This window comes from Mustela lutreola, chromosome 1, assembly GCF_030435805.1.
Source record: "Mustela lutreola isolate mMusLut2 chromosome 1, mMusLut2.pri, whole genome shotgun sequence".
In the NCBI taxonomy this organism is placed as follows: Eukaryota; Metazoa; Chordata; class Mammalia; order Carnivora; family Mustelidae; genus Mustela; species Mustela lutreola.
The window spans coordinates 274214748-274234031 of record NC_081290.1 but is presented as its reverse complement, the minus strand read 5'-3'; the positions used below and the strand labels follow the sequence as shown (position 1 = coordinate 274234031).

The 19284-nt window shown below is 36.6% G+C and overlaps 1 protein-coding gene and 1 pseudogene across 1 annotated transcript; both read right to left on the bottom strand.

Annotated features, from left to right (window-relative positions):
• Window positions 1-2612: 2612 nt before the first annotated feature.
• LOC131822465 (olfactory receptor 4C11-like) lies at window positions 2613-3527 on the bottom strand. Its single transcript, XM_059158785.1, has one exon. It carries the CDS (start codon window positions 3525-3527, stop codon window positions 2613-2615), a length of 915 nt encoding a protein of 304 aa, XP_059014768.1.
• Window positions 3528-10986: 7459 nt separating this feature from the next.
• LOC131807870 (olfactory receptor 4C15-like) lies at window positions 10987-17214 on the bottom strand (annotated as a pseudogene).
• Between the last annotated feature and the right edge of the window lie 2070 nt (window positions 17215-19284).

Here is a 19284-nt window from a genome sequence, read left to right as displayed (position 1 = left end):
AAGGCACACAGGCACCTGAATACTACGCCTTTTCAACATGCTTTACATGTCTACTCTAAAAATAAATTGTTTAGTCAAGTTGCTAGAAAGAATCAAATAGAACATTTAACACAAATCAGAAAGAAAAATGTAACCTGACAGAAAAACTTTAGGCTAATCATCTTTACTAGATTTTTTTAAAAATCAGAGTTTAGATAGTTCCACCCAGAGGGACTGTATGTCCAGATTATATAATTGTCCTTTCAAAGAGTGCCTATCTGTGAATTTAAAATATCTAATATTGAGTTGTTAATTTATACACAAACAGGTTTCTAGAATATTAAACTGACTTTTGAAAGGGAAAAAATCAATCATTAAATATAAAGATATCTATAAATATATGAAAGCAAGTGTCAAGCAAGTGGTTGAGTGTACAAGTCTGGCATTCAAGGAGGAGGTCTGTAGTGGAAATGCAAATTTGTGAGTCATCAGCATAGAGACAGTATGTAAAGTCACAAAGACTCTTGATTTTATTTTACTTTTAATATAACATAAGGAAATGAAAATTTTCCTCTGAGCTTTAGTTTCCTAAATAAAGGTACTTTCAGAGAAATCTTAGATAAAGAGAACTGATTAAAAAAAGAAAAAGAAAAAAAATGCTTCCTGATTATCAGTGATCTTCCACAAACATTCACCTAATGAAGTTCCTAAAACTGAAGCTGAAAGGCCTTCTCTCCTTCAGAATCTCACTTTCATCACTACTTATTCCTTCTCCTCTTTTCTGTTCTTCCTCTCTGTTTCTATAGCAATACCAAAATATACCAATTAATAGCAAAGCTAAATTTGTGGCAAATGTGGTAAGGCAAGTAGCTTATTGATGCCTTATGTTACCAATCAAGAAATTCCTGTCTCATAATCTACAGGATTTGTATTTTTCTAAGATTTATTTATTTATTTGAGAGAGAGAGAGCAAGCATGAGAGCAGAGGAAAGGACAGAGCTAGAAAATCTTCAAGCAGACTCCCCACTGAGCATGGAGCCCTACAAGGGGCTAGGTCTCACAACCCATGAGAAAATGACCTGAGCAGAAACCAAGAGTCAGATGCTTAACTGACTCAGTTACCCAGGAACCTCTATAGAATTTGTACATTGAGAGATTTTCCAGTACAGGAGATGAACTTTAAGTAAGTCTTCCAAACTTTCATTGTCAGAGTATGAAATTTGACCTTTCTCCTCAAGGAGGCTTACTTAACCAAAGCCTCTCAGAATGGATTTATACGGATTCATCTGCCATACTTCAAGCTCCATCTGTAGCTTCTTTGCTACAGATCTGTAGCAAAATAGTCTTGATTATATTTATTCTCAGAGAGATACTCATTTCCCACTCTCACAGGAAATGACTATAGTTGTCCCTACTCATTCATTAACAGTACCTGAAATAGAATGTAAGTCTAATGACATACATGAAAAATATAAATTAAAACACTAATGTTCTTATTCTAGTCATTAGTCAAGACTTTTCTCTCCAAAGAGGGAAATCTCTATAGAAAGTCAAATTACCATGCAAACTTTGCTTAATAAAGGTAGAATTCAAGAAACCATAACCTGAAACATCTCTCTCAACCCAGAAATTTGCATGCCATGCCAGGCAACCAAGCAATCTTATCCACTAGTTATGAAACAATCCCTTGTATATTCCTTTTTTGGATGAAATATTGTAACATTAGCTCTATTTTCTCTGTCAGCTGTTGCTTTTCTCATATGTGTGCTCATTTGTTTTTATAATATAACACTCAGAATTGGATAAAATTGTCCCCAATTCACCAACCATTAGGAAAATGCTTGTGGACTTATATGAGAAATGTATATGACATTAAAATTTGAATAAATAATGGTAAGCATGAAGAACAAAGAAAAAAGATATTAAAGTACATAGAAATTGTGGATCGACACAATGAATTTATTTGTTATAGCCAGAATTATACTATTTGAATAGAAGGCCATGAGTTATATCCTCAAACATGCTCAAGAGACAAGAAAAAGAAAAGGCCAATTTTACAGAAGTTACAACAGGAAGACAAGGGCCAAATAGCTTAATTAGTTGATATGTATGGTCCTGTGGGATCATTAGCTTCTAGTACTGACTTGAGGATATTCATCATTGAGCCAGAAAAGAAAAGATCAAGATTTAGTAGTGTCAAAATAGATTTCCAACAAAATAGGCCAGTCAAAATTAGGGACCAGTCTTTCAACCCAGCTCAGAACCATGGAAAAGAGAAACACAACCAAGAATAATGTACAAAGGAGGGAGCTAAGGTGATAGATGAAATAAGGGCTACCTCACAATCTGCTGTGCAGACAGCAGAAAGGTGAATTGGGCTTATCTCCCACAAATACTACTGTATTTGATAGTGTGGCAGTGTATGATGCTGACTCAAAATGAAATGGGTCTGTGCTCTGTAGTCATTCTACAATATCTACAAAGAACCTACTGGGAGAAGATTCAATTATCCACACTGGGATGAAAACATAGAAATGATTTCTATTAGCCCAATTTTATTTAAGCTGTTACAGAATTAGAAATTGGAGTCCTCTGTTTTGTTGTGTTTTGTTTGTTTGTTTTTCCATTTCAAGTCAGAGTTTGTTGCACCATAACTTCCTCATTGCATTTTTCACTTCTGCATTTCTCAGAGTGTAAATCAGAGGGTTGAGCAAGGGTGTCCCAATAGTGTAAAACACAGCCACCATTTTGTCCATTGGAAATGTAGTTACAGGACGATCATATGTGAATATACATGGGACAAAGAATAAGATGACAACGATAATGTGGGAGGTGCAGGTAGAGAGGGCTTTCTTTCTTCCTTCTGCACTCTGGTTATTCAGAGAATGTAAGATAAAAATATAAGAGGTAAGTAGGACAATGAAACTTACCATGCAGATAGCCCCACTATTAAAAACTATGTGTAAATTAATTAAATGAGTGTCCATGCATGCAAGTTTCAACAAAGTTGGCATATCACAGAAATAATTACTGATAACATTGGGTCCACAGAATGGTAGTTCCAAAGTCAAGAAAATCTGTGAAGAAGAATGGATAAAAGATACCACCCAGGCCAGATTCACCATTGTACCACAGACACGGTGGCTCATGATAGTTGTGTACCGCAGGGGCTTACAAATAGCCACATAGCGATCTAAGGACATGAGGACAAGCACCAAGATCTCCATGCACCCAAAGAAGTGAAATGCAAAAATCTGGGTCATGCACTCATTGTAGGAGATGACTTTCTTCTCAGATACAGAGTCTACTATCAACCTAGGAGCAGTGGTTGTTGAGAAGCAGGTATCAGCAAAGGATAAGTAGAAAAGGAAGAAGTACATGGGGCTCCCAAGTGTCCGGCTGTATCTTATGGTCATCATAATCAGTAAATTTGCCATTAGAGTTGCAAGGTATAGAAAGAAGAAGACCACAAACACGACTTTCTCTTTCAGAACATTCTGGGTTAGCCCAAGCAGAATGAATTCACTCACATTGCTATTCAATTTCATGGTTACAGCGAATGTAGAAACTGTTCATCTGCAGAGAAAATTGGGGAAATAGTGACCTGGCTATGGTGATGAAATTGTACTCAAAATTGCACTTATATAGTTCTAATTCCATCAACACATAAATCAGTGGCTCTCAGTTTTTCATATATTGAAATCACTTGGGAAACTTGGTTTTTGTTTTTTAATGCTATGTCCATGCTTTAACCATGAGCATTAACTGAAGGTCTTCTTATGTGGACCAAGATTTTCAGTGGTAACAAAGCTCTCACGTAATGGTTAGTTCTGCCAAGTTCTGAGAACTAATGACTTTGCTGTATGATTTTGATCAGGTCACTTCAAGGTCTTGAGGCTTTATCTTCATTTGACAATTAGATACCCTAATAGATACTTTATTAAGTATATAACTATGTGTATGATGTGCTTACAATGTAAATGCAGCTGAATTACTGAAAAAGATTATCCCTTTTAATTTTAAAATATATACAATTGGAGACTCTCTCTTAAAATAAACATTTCTTGATTTGGTCAACAGTTTGCCTTTATTATTCCTGACCTCTTGAGTACCTTGCTTGGATTATGCTTTAAGAAGAAATTTCTTCCTAATTCAGCTTCATGGCAGCCATAATTATACCTTCTTCTATTGCTTCCATTTAGGAAATTAGCACAATTTATTTTCATTCTGTCTACAATGTTTCTGTACATTTTAATATTGGTGAAAAATAATGTAGTATTTATTTTAGTATAAATTTTGAGAAGCTCTTTCTGATAAATCAACAATCCTTCAATGAATCAATAACAAAACAAAGTAGTTACCAATATATACTAAGTACATACTAATATCTTCAATCTATGTAAGGGGGCATATAAATATTTCTTCAGCCTCTTTTCAACCAAGTCAGAAGGATAACACACCTTTAGATAAGACCATTACTGATATAAGAATTACATAAAACCATATGTGATAATACCAATTGAATTTTGGTTTCAAAAGAACAATGGTCACTTAATTATCAATTGGCTGGTCAGTGAAGTTTCAAAAATGATAAAGAAGTGAAGTATTGGCCTTAAATATGTAAACTGGATTTTCCAGCACATTTCTCTGAAGTTCAAGTATGCTATAAGTTTGTTCTCAATTTCTCTAAGTAGAATATAAACTTCCCATTTACCCTAATAAAATTCCATGTCTAAATAAAATTTAAAATTAATTTGCCATCTAGCTAAAATAATACTAGAGTTGTATGATAAACTAGAGATGTTTAAACTATATGCTGTGATCAATAGTTCCAATGGTCTCTGACAGCATTAGAAAAGAATGAAAATAATGATTGTTTTGTTTTAAAACATTAGATTCCTGGGGATCTGGTTGACTTTAAAAGGTTGTAATAGAGAGGATCAGGGGCAAATAATGGACAATCAGTAAATCCAAGTGATGTAGCTCTATTTGTTCTCGTTTAAATAAGCAAAAAGAAGATTTGGGGCATTAAGACAAGAAAGTAGCATTTATAAGATATGCACATTATATGAGATCAACACCACCACTCATAGTTCTATCACTGAATTTAATCACTATCCCTTCACACTCCCAGACTATCTTCTCTCTCAGATTTTGGGTGACTTCACAGTAATAGAGCATGCTTCTTATTCTCCTTAATCCTAATTTTAACTTTTTAACCTGTTTAAATTTTACATTTCAAATTATATTGCTACCAATATAATTTTGGTTTTCTCAGGTCAATAGACTTCTACCTCTATCTCTTCTATTAATAAATACTTCTTCTTATTAAATACATACATAAGTTTAATATATATACTTAATATTTAGATTATACACACAATTGAATTATGCAATCCCAGATTATATATGTTTCTTGTTCTGTAATGTTCAAACATCACTGAAACAATATTCCTCTTTTATTAGTATTTTTGACATTCACATTTTCTTGCAATTTTGTTGTGGCCCCTTGCTTTATGTACAGAAAAATCTGTATGCAGAGTTTCACCTGTGATCCAGAAAGTTTCTGTGGTACAGAACAGTCAGGCTAAAGCAGGAATGGGATGCTACTAGGTAGCATTTTCTGTCCCTAGTATTCACCCTCCACAGCATATAAAACATCAAATCCCTATCATCATTGCATGCAAGAGAAGGTAAATCCTGAAAGATCAGAGAAGGGTGCCATCTGATACCTTAACTTCCAGTTCTGTAAAAATCGGGTTCTATAAACTGCATGGTGAGGAATAGGGAAAACTAGATACCCAAATGAATAATGGTGAAGAGGAAGATAGGGCAAGGAGAGCATAGAGTCAGAGCAGGAGAGAGGAGAATGAGAGTGAGGAGACACCATGAAGAGAAGGGTTAGGGGAGAAGATAGAAAAGGCCTACAAAAGAGGGGAGGTGAGCAAACCATATTGGAGAGGGTCGTTTGACCTGAGTTTTCATTGGAGAGTTCAATTCTTTCTTTCTGACCCACCACAGGGTCCCTCACCCCAAAACCAGACAGAAGTTGCAGGGGTGAGTCATAAGCAGAGTCTTAAAAACCCAAGTGTGTAGAAAGTGCACTCTTAGTTACACCCAGCCCAGAAGCATCGTGACTGACCCAAAACTTTTCAAATCAGGGGCCTCCCCAAGAGAGAAATTTCTCCCAAGTTGGCCGCAATGCCATGCTGAAGTTTCTTGCTCTACCCCACCCCTATATTAAACAGAGATGATTTGAAAGTAGGAAATCCTTGCACTGAGGCCAGCAAAGATTTGGGAAGCCTTAACTACCTCAGCACCCCATGGGTAGAAATAGTGTCCAGGAACTTCACCATTTGTTAGAAGACCCTCTGAATATAGATTCCATCAGATCAGGCTTGACAAGGGAATGTGAGGAAATGATCTCAGACAGACTAAAAAGCTTACCTCTTTGCTTATGAGGAAATAGATGACTTCCAGTAGAGCAAATTTTTTTCATATCTTCACCTTCAATTTACTTAGAGGGTGAATCATATGAACCTTGAATAAAACATGCAAACTATACTTCATTAAGATTTGTCAATGTTTTTATCACAAGAGGTGATGGAATATAGAGTCTATGCAGAAAAGGGACTCTGCATGTGGCCCTACATTACACAGTTCCACCCCCAAAACACGAATTTAGACAAAAACAACAAGCTCTAGATTGGAGTAGGGGAGATGTTCATAAAAAAGAGAAATTTCTTAATTCAGTTCCTCAAAACTTTGTGAAGGAACCTTATCCCTGCACTCTGAGAGAGAAATTCCTTTGAGGCTGCCTCTCTTCCCAGAGTTGCTCCTTTGGAAAACATATGAGTAACTGATTTCTTCCAAAGCACTGCATATTTATGGCAACTCTCACACAAGTTTACAAATGCCTAAGGCAGGCATCCAGCCTCAGGAACTCCAGGAAAACCATTACTCCCAACCGTCCCAAAGGATGTCCAATGTGTCAACTTGTTCAGACAGTCCATGGGCAAACACATGCTTTGGGGCCAATTAGTTAGCTTCAACTCACTGTGAACTGCAGGAGAGGAAAATCTGTTCACTTCTCCATAAGCTTTGCTTCAGCCCATCTCTTCTAGAATCATGAAAGTTGTTGAAGCCAACATGTAGGATAGACAGACATGAGCCCTAGCCTCACCATTATTTGCTATGTGATGTTAAGCAATTTTCTCACCATATTTAATTTCCAATTTTCTCTTAGGAAAAGTCAACCAGTAATAAAAATTTCTTTTTCTTTTTCTTTTTCTTTCTTTCAACTTTCTTCTTTTGAATACTTTTTTTAGAGAGAGAGAGAGCACAGGAGTTGTTGGGGGGAAGGCAAAGGGAGAGAAAGAATTTTAAGCAGGCTCTACACCCAGTGAAGAACTCCACACAGGGCTCAATCTCTTAACTATGAGATCATGACCTGACCTGAAATCAAGAGTCAGAAACTCAACTGACTGAGCCATCTAGGTGTCCCAAATATATATATATATATATATATATATATATATATATATATATATAATTTTTAACATTAATATTCAGTACTCCCTTTCCAAATCTTAACTACGCTTCTAAGTCAATGTAGAGAGGAAGAAAGGAAATAAGGAATGGGAAGGAATTTTTGAATACATGTCTTCTGTGTTTTCTTTTTAAATGTGTGTGCCATCCATGGGGTACTGGGTGGTTCAATCAGTTAAGTCTCTAACTCTTAATTTGGGCTCAGGTCATGGTCTTGGGGTCATGAGGTCGAGCCCTGTGTCAGACTCTGCATTTAGCACAGAGTCTGCTTGTCCTCCTACTGTCCCCCTCACTCTGCTCCTCCCCCTACTTTTTTCTCTCTTCTCCCTCTCAAATACATACATACATTCATACATATATACATACATCCATACATAATGTGTACACAAGTCTTTAAAAAAAGATGTGTGCTGTTCCACATAGCGACACAGAAATATGTGCCATTCTTCCTATCCACACAGAAAGTTGTCTGAGAAAAGTTATAAGCTATCAAAGATGATATAGATTGCATTAAAAATTACTTTTCCCATGGAAAATCATGTTACTACCCAGCACTCTGGAGGATAGTTTGCAAGGAGATCCTGAAGTGGCCAAAGGCAAGAAGATGAGTCAACAATCTCATGAAAATTCTTCAATCTCTGAGTAAAAAGGCCTTTAGTGATCATTAAATTTCTTGTACACCATAAGACTGGATGACATTGAGGTTCCAAATTCTGTCAAAACAATGCCAGAGGAGTGCCTGGGTGGCTTAGCAGGTTAAAACCACTGCCTTCAGCCCAGGTCATGGTCCCAGGGTCCTGGGATCGAGCCCCGCATCGGACTCTCTGCTTAGTGCAGAGCCTGCTTCTCTCTCTCTCTCTCTCTCTGCCTGCCTCTCTGCCTACTTGTGTTCTCTGTCAAATAAATAAATAAATAAAATCTTAAAAAAAAAAATGCCAGGATTTCCTGAAATCACTTGACTATGCTCATCCCATCAAGAAACTGTGTGGAAATAGAACAAATGCCAACTGAGGTTTGTCTTTTTTTTTTTTTTTTTTTCAGCATAACAGTATTCGTTATTTTTGCACCACTCCCAGTGCTCTATGCAATCTGTGCCGTCTCTAATACCCACCACTTGGTACCCCAACCTCCCACCCCCGGCCCCTTCAAAACCCTCAGATTGTTTTTCAGAGTCCATAGTCTCTCATGGTTCACCTCCCCTTCCAATTTACCCCAACTCCCTTCTCCTCTCTAACTCCCCTTGTCCTCCATGCTATTTGTTATGCTCCACAAATAAGTGAAACCATATGATAATTGACTCTCTATGCTTGACTTATTTCACTCAGCATAATCTCTTCCAGTCCCATCCATGTTGCTACAAAAGTTGGGTATTCATCCTTTCTGATGAAGGCATAATACTCCGTAGTGTATATGGACTTCCTTATCTATTTGTCTGTTGAAGGGCATCTTGGTTTCTTCCACAGTTTGGCGACTGTGGCCATTGTTGCTATAAACATTGGGGTACAGATGGCCCTTCTTTTAACTACATCTATATCTTTGAGATAAATACCCAGTAGTGCAATTGCAGGATTCCCAACTGAGGTTTGTCTTAGTTTAAGCCCCCTCTGTCCTCATCTTAATATCAATCAGGGCACTGATTTAAACTCTGCTTATTTAAAGTTGTATCTTACAAAGGAAGGTTTCCAATGAATAATTCAGAAATGCTGGCTATATAAACCCAACTGATACAATGAAAATTTGAGGAGAGAAATTATTTTAATTGGATCAGTAATAGTTCAGGGGTGCCTGGGTGGTTCAGTGGGTTAAAGCCTCTGCCTTCGGCTCAGGTCATGATCCCAGAGTCCTTGGATCGAGCCCCACATCAGGCTCTCTACTCAGCAGGGAGCCTTCTTCCTCCTCTCTTTCTGCCTGCTTCTCTACCTACTTGTGATCTCTGTCAAATAAATAAAATCTTTTTTTTTAATAAAGAGATAGTTCACAATTAAAGTTCAGATCACTGGGAGCAAGACTTATTGTTTTCAGAGAGTGGAAGAGGGAACAGAGTGTGAAAAATGAGAAAGTGCATAGACAGCAGTGGCTTTATTTTCTACTTGAATTTTGTATATACATTTAATTATATTTTATATAAAAGATTATAAAATATAATTATATATATTATAAAAAATTTGTCTATATAAATATATAGTATAAATATATATAAAAATATATACATGTAGGGCACCTGGGTGGCTAAGAGGGTTAAGCCACTGCCTTCAGCTCAGGTCATGATCTCAGGGTCCTGGGATCAAGTCCCGCATCAGCAGGGAGCCTGCTTCCTCCTCTCTCTCTGCCTGCCTCTCTGCCTACTTGTGAACTCTTTCTGTCAAATAAATAATAAATAAAATCTTAAAAAAATATATATATATATACATGTATGTACATATATACATATAATTGTATTTTATATAAAATTATATAAAATTTAATTTTATACATATTATATAAAATTTTATATATATATAGAGAGATACCATTACCAAGATCTAATATCAGCAATAACTACATTCCTTTGCCAAACTTTACTTTGATGTCTTAATGTTACAGATATACTTAAAGGGGCATATGGGAAGATACCTCATTTATGCACTTATTCAACAGTTATTCACTGAACTCCTACATAAGGATGTTCTAGATTATTATGATACATAATGAACAAAAAAAAATTCCCTGCCTCAACTAGAGCATACAGTCCATGAGAGGAAACTGACAAAAAAAAAATAAAATAAGAAAATTAAATTATATCAGCATATCAGAAAGCAATAACTTTTCTTGAAACATAAAAAAATAAAATAAAATAAATAAGAGTAGATGGGGAAGTGAGGTCATAAAATCCAAGGTATGAGTTCCTCTTTCAGAACATAGTCATATGATGTACGATCTCCTATACTGCTCAGTTTATGAGAATTCTTGATCTCTTCCACCCTTGAGTCCTGACTATTGTCTTCATTGATCACAGAGATCAATATCCTACACATAAGTTTCTTTTAACTTGAAATAGTTTAAGTTTGTTTCTAATCTCTCAGATGTTTTTTATCATTCCTCCACAAAGATTTACCAAAACATGGGATGAGTGGCAAGAGTTTTGATGGGTAATTTCTCTTCCTAATCTTTCACTGAATCTTACATATTAAGTAAACATAATCTCCAACACTTTTTAATTTACTATGAATACTGAATTACCAAATCAGAATTGGTAAGTGATCTAAGTGTGAAAATATTTTTCCTGGCACCATATTACTGGCTTTTTGTCTTTTTCTTTTTCTTTTTCTCTCTTTTTTTTTTTTTTTTTCCCAATATATAAGCTCCTATTAAAGAGGACAAAACACACAAAGATTTTGTTTGGAATATCTGACTTTTATTCTTCACAATTTTTTGAACTTCAATGTTTCATTTGTCTCTACAAACCACCATTAGTCTGTTTCATATTTTCTTTATGGCATTTTTCATTTCCCTATTCCTGAAAGTGTAAATAAAAGGATTGAGCAAAGAAGTTAGGATGGTGTAAAAGACAGTCACCATTTGGTCAAAGGAGAAAACAGGTGCAGATCATGCATATACAAATATGCAGAGGACAAAGAAGAAAACCACAATAGCGACATGAGATCCACAGGGGGAGAGAACTTTCCACTACCCTTCATGGGTTCTCAGAGAAAGCAAGATGACAACATAGGAGACAAGCAACAAAAAGAGTATTATGATGCAGATAGACCCACTGTTAGCAACCACCAAAAGGCCAAAGATGTGTCAGTGCAGGCAAGCTCCAGTAATGGGTACAAATCACACATGAAGTGATCAATGGTATTGGGGCCACAGAAGGGCAGGTGGAGAGTGAAGAAAAATTTTATCATGGAATGCAGAAAACTCGCCATCCAGTCTATACCATCAGAATGCCACAGAGCCTATAGTTCATGATGGTTGTGTAGTGTAGGGGCTTACAGATGGCCACATAGTGATCATAAGCAATGGCTCTGAGGACAATCACCTCCACCCCAGCAAAGAAGTGTTCAGCAAAGAGCTGGGTCAAGCAACCTCCAAAGGAGATGGTTTTCCTCTCATAGAGAGAGTCCACAATCATCTTGTGGGGCAATGACAGTGGAGAAGCAGGCATCCAGGAAGGACAGGAATGCCAAGAAGAAGTACGTGGGGGAGCCGAGGAGTGCTGGGCTGTTGCTGATGGTCACCACAATTAGCAAGTTGCCCCTGACAGTTGCAATATATCCAAACAAAAATACAACAAATACTGTTTTCTGAACTAGGATTTTGTGAAAGTCCCAGGAAGACAAACTCAAGTTACAAAGTTTTGGTTTTGCATGATTTCCAAGGGAAAGCTCAAAGCTGCCAGAAGGACCAGGTAGAGGCTACAATTATGAGAAAGAAAAATGTGTTTCAGTCCAGTGTAAAGTGATATAGTCATCATTAAGAAGTTGGTGCATCTACATGAAAAATTATCTTCTGTGTTTCTAGCATCACTGTGAACACAAAATTCAAATTTGTTGAAGGTGGTAGTGGAAGCTCAGGAAGAACTGAGGAGGAGAAAAAGGATTATTAAATACTTTAAAATAGCCAGAGCTCTAGTAGGGGGGAAAGGAGGTACCCCCACGTGTGGAGAAATAGTTTATCTCAATTACCAATTCTAGTTACTTAGCAGTGGCTTCCTGGAGTGAACTGCTGAGAAGGATTCTAAGGAAAGGAGCATGACACTGGAGTTATCATGTCGACCCCTGAGCACAGAATAAGAGCAGAGTACATTTACATGCTATCCCTGCTAGAAGTTTGCCTGATCTGCAAACAGAAGAATAACATTCAGGTTAAGAAGCACTTGCAAATCATGGCTACTCTCAAATATTTCTTTGAACATCTGAAATGAACATAGCCTTTAAGGTGAGTTCATTCATTCCTTATAAAAGAGAAAGATACATGGGAAAGTTCCATACAAACACAGAGCAAGCATCCATGTGTTGAGTTGCTTGGTGGTTGTTTTTGTTTTTGTTTTTGTTTTCTTCATCATTTTAAAATAAGAACTGGAATTTAGAAGGGGGGAAAAAAAAAACCTATACCAGAGTGTTGCCATGTTTACTAAGTTAAATAATACCAAAACAAAACAAACAAACAAAAAAAGTTCTAGGCCTAGTGCCTTGGATACAGTCCATGTTAGGTCTTATCTTTATTGTACTGGTACGAAACTCATGCATACAAAGATAAATTTGAGAATAGATGTTAGATCTTGGATGTTAATAGAGAAAATTTAGTTCTAATACCCAAGTCTTTCCCACTGTGTCAACAGAAAGGAACAAGACCTTTCCTCTCCTTGCAAGAATGAAGAGCAGGTTGGCCTTTCAATTCTCCATCCAGCTGTAGAGGTTTAAGCCTTCTGATTCCCTTGTTCATGTTTGGATGAGGCCTTTTGATGAAGAACACAGAATAAATGAATTTAGAATCAGAAGATAGTGCCCAATTACTTAAAGATACGATCTATCAACAATTTGGCATTATTTTTAAGCACTGTCTACACACACAGTAAGCTTCAAATATTAGATCATCATAAGGTAAAATATGTGGTTTTATTTTAAATCATGTGTTTTAAAAATATACTAATTCTAAAGTTGCAGTGAAAATGCTTTATTCATGCAATCATTTGAAAAATTCCTTTCATTATTTCCAGAATGACAAGCATATTTGTGTTCCTTATAGTAGTAACTCCCACACTAAAGGTTATTCTAAAAGTGAAATAGGGTGTTAACTTTTATAACAGAAGATGATGTCATGTAATTTATAATAGTGAAAATTTAGAAATACCTAACGTGGTCAACAATAGGAGGATGCTTCTGCAATTCAGGCTATGACAAATTGATAGCACCTGATGCTGACAGTGAAACACTAATTAATAGTGTGAGGACATGAATGGTGAAGCATTTTTATAATGTGAAAAGAGAAAAACAACAAATGCATAATAACTCTGCCCATTTATACAGATGTGTTAATATAATCAAAATCAAGATATGAACTTACAAAAATAATAAACTTTTGTTTTCAGTAAGTATCTAGAGAGAACTTTATGAAATTTAAAATCAAAAATCAAATTTATTTAAGATGATTTATTTATTCTCGAGACAGATTATGAGCGGGAGGGGCAGAGGGAGAGGGAGAGAAAATCTGAAGCAGACTCCAGGCTGAATGCAGAGTTGGAGGCAGAGCACAATCTCAAGACACTAGATCAACCACCTGAGTTAAAAGCAATAATCAGATGCTTAAGCCAATGGATCACCCAGACATCCCTAAAAATCTTCAAATCCACAACACCATCATTTTCCATCAACTTAGCAGTTCGGGAAAAAAAAGGAGAGGGGGCTTGAGAAACATTTTATCAAGTGTCCAGTATAATTAATTTGTGCAGGTGGAACTCTCATAACATAACATAGTTTCTTAAACTAAAATTGTTAAACTGTTATAAGCTTTTCACCAATAGAGGTATCATGGCCAAAACTTTCCCAAAGATTCAAAGTTCTATCCTTTCTCAATAGCCATACTCTTCAATACACTGGAGGTGCACCAGAGATTGCTCAAGGACCCTCCTGGCTGTAAACGGAACTATGAACCATCTCCTGGGCTGTGACCTGGGAAATTTTGCCTCCCCACTCTCCCCTTTGCCCACTATTTCCTTCCCACTCATTTTGGCACAAAGCTAATTCTAGCATCAATCATTCTGAAAATAATAGAAATTCTTGTTTCAATTTTCAAGTATGTTTATAAAACTATATGAGAATCCTAAGAATTCTGACATTGGAACGTTTAATGTCTTCATTAATCTCTCCAACCCTTTCCTCATGTGCTTCTAGATGCCTCTCTCTGTTTTACTCAACTCCCTTCTTTTCCCTCAGCTTATCTTCTAGATCACTGATTCTCTTTCTGTTTCATTTACCCAGACTGTTAGAGTATTCAGTTTAGAATGCAACTCATTTTTTTCTTTTGATTAAAGATTTTGTTTATTTATTTGACAGAGGAAGATCACAAGTAGAAGGAGAGGCAGGCAGAGAGAGAGGGGGAAGCAGGCACCCTGCTGAGCAGAATTTCTCCCAGGATCCTGAGATCATGACCTGAGCCAAAGGCAGAGGCTTATCCCATTGAGCCACCCCCCTGCCCCTAGACTGCAACTCATTCATAGCATTTTTTTAATCTGACCTGATTGGATCTCATTTCTGTCCTTAGAGATTCTATTGTGACTAATACTTTATTCAAGCCTAGCTCTTGACTTTATGATTGCTCTCCTGAATTATTTCTCTGACATCTTGCTGATACCCATATCCATTAGTTCTGTGTCAGAGGACATTAAGGAAAAAAGAAACAAACAAGCAAAACTATATGAGGAATTAATAGTATGGTCACCATTGTAAGTAATATTCTATAATCCTATTTGAGGCTAAATTTAAGATTTTATGCACTTATTAGTATATTTTAGCCACATATGGATGTCTTTTTTTTTTTAAGATTTTATTTATTTATTTGACATACAGAGATCACAAGCAGGCAAAAAAGCAGGCAGATAGAGAGAAGGGAGGAATCAGGCTCCCTGCAGAGCAGAGAGCACGATGAGGGGCTCGATCCCAGGACCCTGGGATCATGACCCCAGCAGAAGGCAGAGGCCTAACCCACTGAGCCACCCAGGGGCCCGGAAAGAATAAAAAATAGGATTACATGACTAGGACGTAAATAGGTATATGTTGCATTACATCAGCATTTGGATTTAACCTGAAGATGAAAAACTAAATAAGTTCTAATTTCATTAGCCTTGATGTATTAGGTACTCCTAAACCTCTGAAAAATGTTTTCATTCTAACAGCTGCCTATTTATTGATAACATATTATTGTGTCAAGTGCTGTCCTGTGAACACCACGTGAATTATTTTGTTTCCAAATCCTTTGAGATGTTTTATATATGATCTACATTAAAAATGAAGATTTAGGGTGAAAAAAAAGTTATACAGCTGGCCCAGCGGTCCACAGCTAAGCGATAGACTAATGCTTGCATTAAACTTGGTAGCTGGACAACAACACCATTCTTTTAAGTACTATCTCACACTTTAAAATTCTCTCTGAAAATGCAAAATATGCATTATAAATCTCACCATTTTTCAGTTTCTTGAAAATTCTGGTGATGGTAATCTCTTATACCGCACAGAGAAAAGCCCCTTCAATGGCTACCCAACATGTAAAGTGTGTCCCAAGTCTTACTTGTACATATAAGAGGGAGAGGAAGAGTAACTCTGGCTGACAAGGTAGAGAATGTTCCCCACTACTTATCAATCTTCAACATGGTCTCCAGGAAAAAAGTAAAGAAGCAAAAGTTTCCTTCTTGGGGCACCTGGGTAGCTCAGTGGGTTAAAGCCTCTGCCTTCTGCTTGGGTCATGATCCAAGGGTCCTGGGATCCAGCCCCACATTTGGCTCTATGCTCCGCAGGGAGCCTGCTTCCTCCTCCTCTATCTCTTTGAATGCCTCTTGCCTACTTGTGATCTCCGTCAAATAAATAAATAAAAATCTTAAAAAAAAAAAAAAAAAAGAAAGAAAGAAAGAAAGAAAGAAAGAAAGAAAGAAAGAAAGAAAGAAAGAAAAGTTTTCTCCTTGGTTTCCAACTGCAATTTAAGGAAGTTTCCCTGAAAGGTCATGACCCTATGGAATTGCTTCTCTGTTCTCACCAGGGTTTGGCAATTTCACATCAGTATGATTTTTCAAGATGCAGTTTCCTGTTGTTTGATTTAATCAAGTATTTGCAAAACTTTAATGTCTCCAACAAATTAAAGTTTTTTCTTTTCTCCTTTTCCAAATTCTTCTGGGTTTCCATTTGAAGACGCTTTCCATTCCCTTTATATTCAGGAATACAAAACTGTGCACTGGGATAAAATACAAGATCTCTGTGCAGCATTAAGACAATGTGCCCATGTGCTTACTAAATACAAGAGCTGAGTCCTGGGATGAAGTACAACATAATCCACAAGGACCTGTAATGTGTTGGAAGTAGAGTAGCAACAGGTGCTTGTTAAAGATTAACACATTTTATGAATAATGTGCAAAGATGTATAGTCTAATCTGAAATCTACTTTTTATTTTTCAGTACTTAAGCTATATATGTCATCATTTTAAAACTAAAGGACACAATTTTTAAAGATTAAAGAACTTTTTCTCTTTTCCATTTTTTTGTTAAAAGAGAAGGAAAGGCAGGTCTGTATACTCTGAATCTAGGTAGCCCTGGGGTTGAAGCTTGAGGGAAACTTATACTTAGTTCATGATGTCCCTTCAGAGAGGGCACATACCCAGGAGTCTGTTGTTCTACACACTCCTGTATCCTACCTATTTTTATGTCTATTCACATCTGACAAAAAGAAGCAGCATTGAATTGATTCATCAGAAAAATGAACCTGCAGAAGCACTTTCACCGGTGGTATTGAGGGACAGGTGTTATTCCCCTGTGGTGTTAAGGAACAAGTATTATTATCTTTTCACTAACAGTTTAGAGAGAGATTCCCTGACCAGAAGAACCATCTGACCAGGACCACATTCCTAGAGAAGCTGATCCTCTAAACACATGACTCAACAGCAGGACTCCAGCAATTATTTCTGGAACTCTGGACCCTACTTCAAACCACACTTGGCATCTTCCGCTTTTTTCCATGCCCTGTTTTCTCCATCACTAATTACTTGATTCTGTTAGAGGAAATGAGAGCTGTAACACTGAAATAATAGTGTGAAGGTGGGGGAGACAGATAATATAACAAACATGTTATTTGTGCAAATATTAGGTGAAATTTCAAAAAACAGACTTACAAATCAAAAATGAGAGAGGATAGAGATAGAGACAGGCACAAAGAAATGTATGAAATGAGGGGAATTGATCCAATAAACCATTCTACCCTCAGATTTAAAATCTTGCCTTCATCATTTATTAATATACAAAATCTATACCAAGTTTCCAAAGATAGATGGCTTAATCTCTGGGCCATTTCTTCCATTCGTTAAAGTTCTTTATTAACAGGCCTACAGAAAAATGTTTACAAAGCAGAGCTTTATGGTATGTTCTGGTTTGTAGAAGATCCTGTCCCCTATCTCTATGTCCCTCACCCTGGTTTTATTGCCAAGGATGTTTAAACATAGTTACACATACATACAAATTTAAGAATCAAGTTTATCAATTTTAATGAAAATATACTTTGTCATTCTGGTGAAGTGGTGTTATTAATTCATTATAGAAAATGGTATCTCAAAATCAGGGCCTTACTGGGCAGAGCCAGTCAAATTTCCCAAAGGTCCACTGCCTAGGTGAATATCCAGGGTGAGATAGAGTGAGTTACTGCTGGAGTTCTAGAATTTCAGGGAAAGAGAAGGTACTTTTGTATTTGCTTATTGTCTCATTAGAACACAGAAAGATTCTTCAGTCTTCTGACTGGGATTAATGATGGAGTCCATAAGATAAGAAATGAGGAAAGACTACTCAAACACAGGACACAGATGTCACTGGTGACCTTGAAATGAGCATTTTCAGTGTTAGGTACTGAAGTATCCCTGGAAAATGTTTAAAGAGAATATAAAGAATTGGATAACAGGCATCAAAGAGCCTCTTAGGTTTTGCTACAAAGAGGAGGAAATGAAATGGAGTAGTATGTGATAAAGGAAATAAGACCAAGGGAAGATTTCATTTTAAAAATAAAAGAATTGACAGACTGCTTCTTTGCTGAAGCAAATGATCCATCAGTAAGGGAAATACAGGTGAAATAAGAGATGCCTTTATGTAAGTAAAATGGAGGTGAGGCTCAGAACACAGATTGTAAAGAGATTGGTTGCCTTTGGATAGGAGGAAGGATTATGTGTTTATTGGAGATGGTAAGAAGGTGGTATATAATTGAACAGATGCTGTTCAATTATAGTCATGACTGTAGAAATGTTCTTCTGATGATTTAATATTTCTCAGTGAAATAGGAAGCAAGTTCATCTAATGTTTTTCCATTAATTTCATGCTTGCAATAGTTTTTTAAGAAGATATTTTCTCCAAACTATGACACCATTTTACTCTATTTTGCTATGCAATTGTATCATGAATGGTACTGAAATGTTCAGTTCTTATAGAGAGAGAATCATATGATTTATAAGCTAACATTAGTAACAGCAAGTTCCTATAAAAAGGGAGTAAGATCAAAACTTGTTTCAGATGTTACTGTTAAGAAGTCAATCTGAGGGCTTTTAAGGGGCAAGGGGTGGGAGGTTGGGGGAACCAGTTGGTGGGTATTAGAGAGGGCAGGGATTGCATGGAGTACTGGGTGTGGTGCAAAAACAATGAATACTGTTATGCTGAAAATAAATAAATAAATAGTTAAATTAAAAAAAAGAAGAAGAAGAAATCAGGCACTGGGGGTTCCTGGGTGGCTCAGTGAGTTAAAGCCTCTGCCTTAGACTCAGGTCATGATTCCAGGGTCCTGAGATTGAGCCCTACATTGGGTTCTCTGCTCCCCAAGGAACCTGATTCCTCCTCTCTCTCTCTCTCTCTCTCTGCTTGCCTCTCTGCCTAATTTTGATATCTATCTATCTCTCTGTCAAATAAATAAATAAAAATCTTTTAAAAAATTGTTAAAAAAAAAAAAAAAAAGAATACAGGCCCTGAACTCCGAAGTAATATGATTAACAAGAAAGCTATTTAATATGAATGAACTTATAAGAGTTAAGAGAAGAAATTT

What these genes read in the sequence shown, in the direction of transcription:
- LOC131822465 (XM_059158785.1), bottom strand. Translation starts at nt 3,527, where the DNA reads ATGAAATTGAATAGCAATGTGAGTGAATTCATTCTGCTTGGGCTAACC.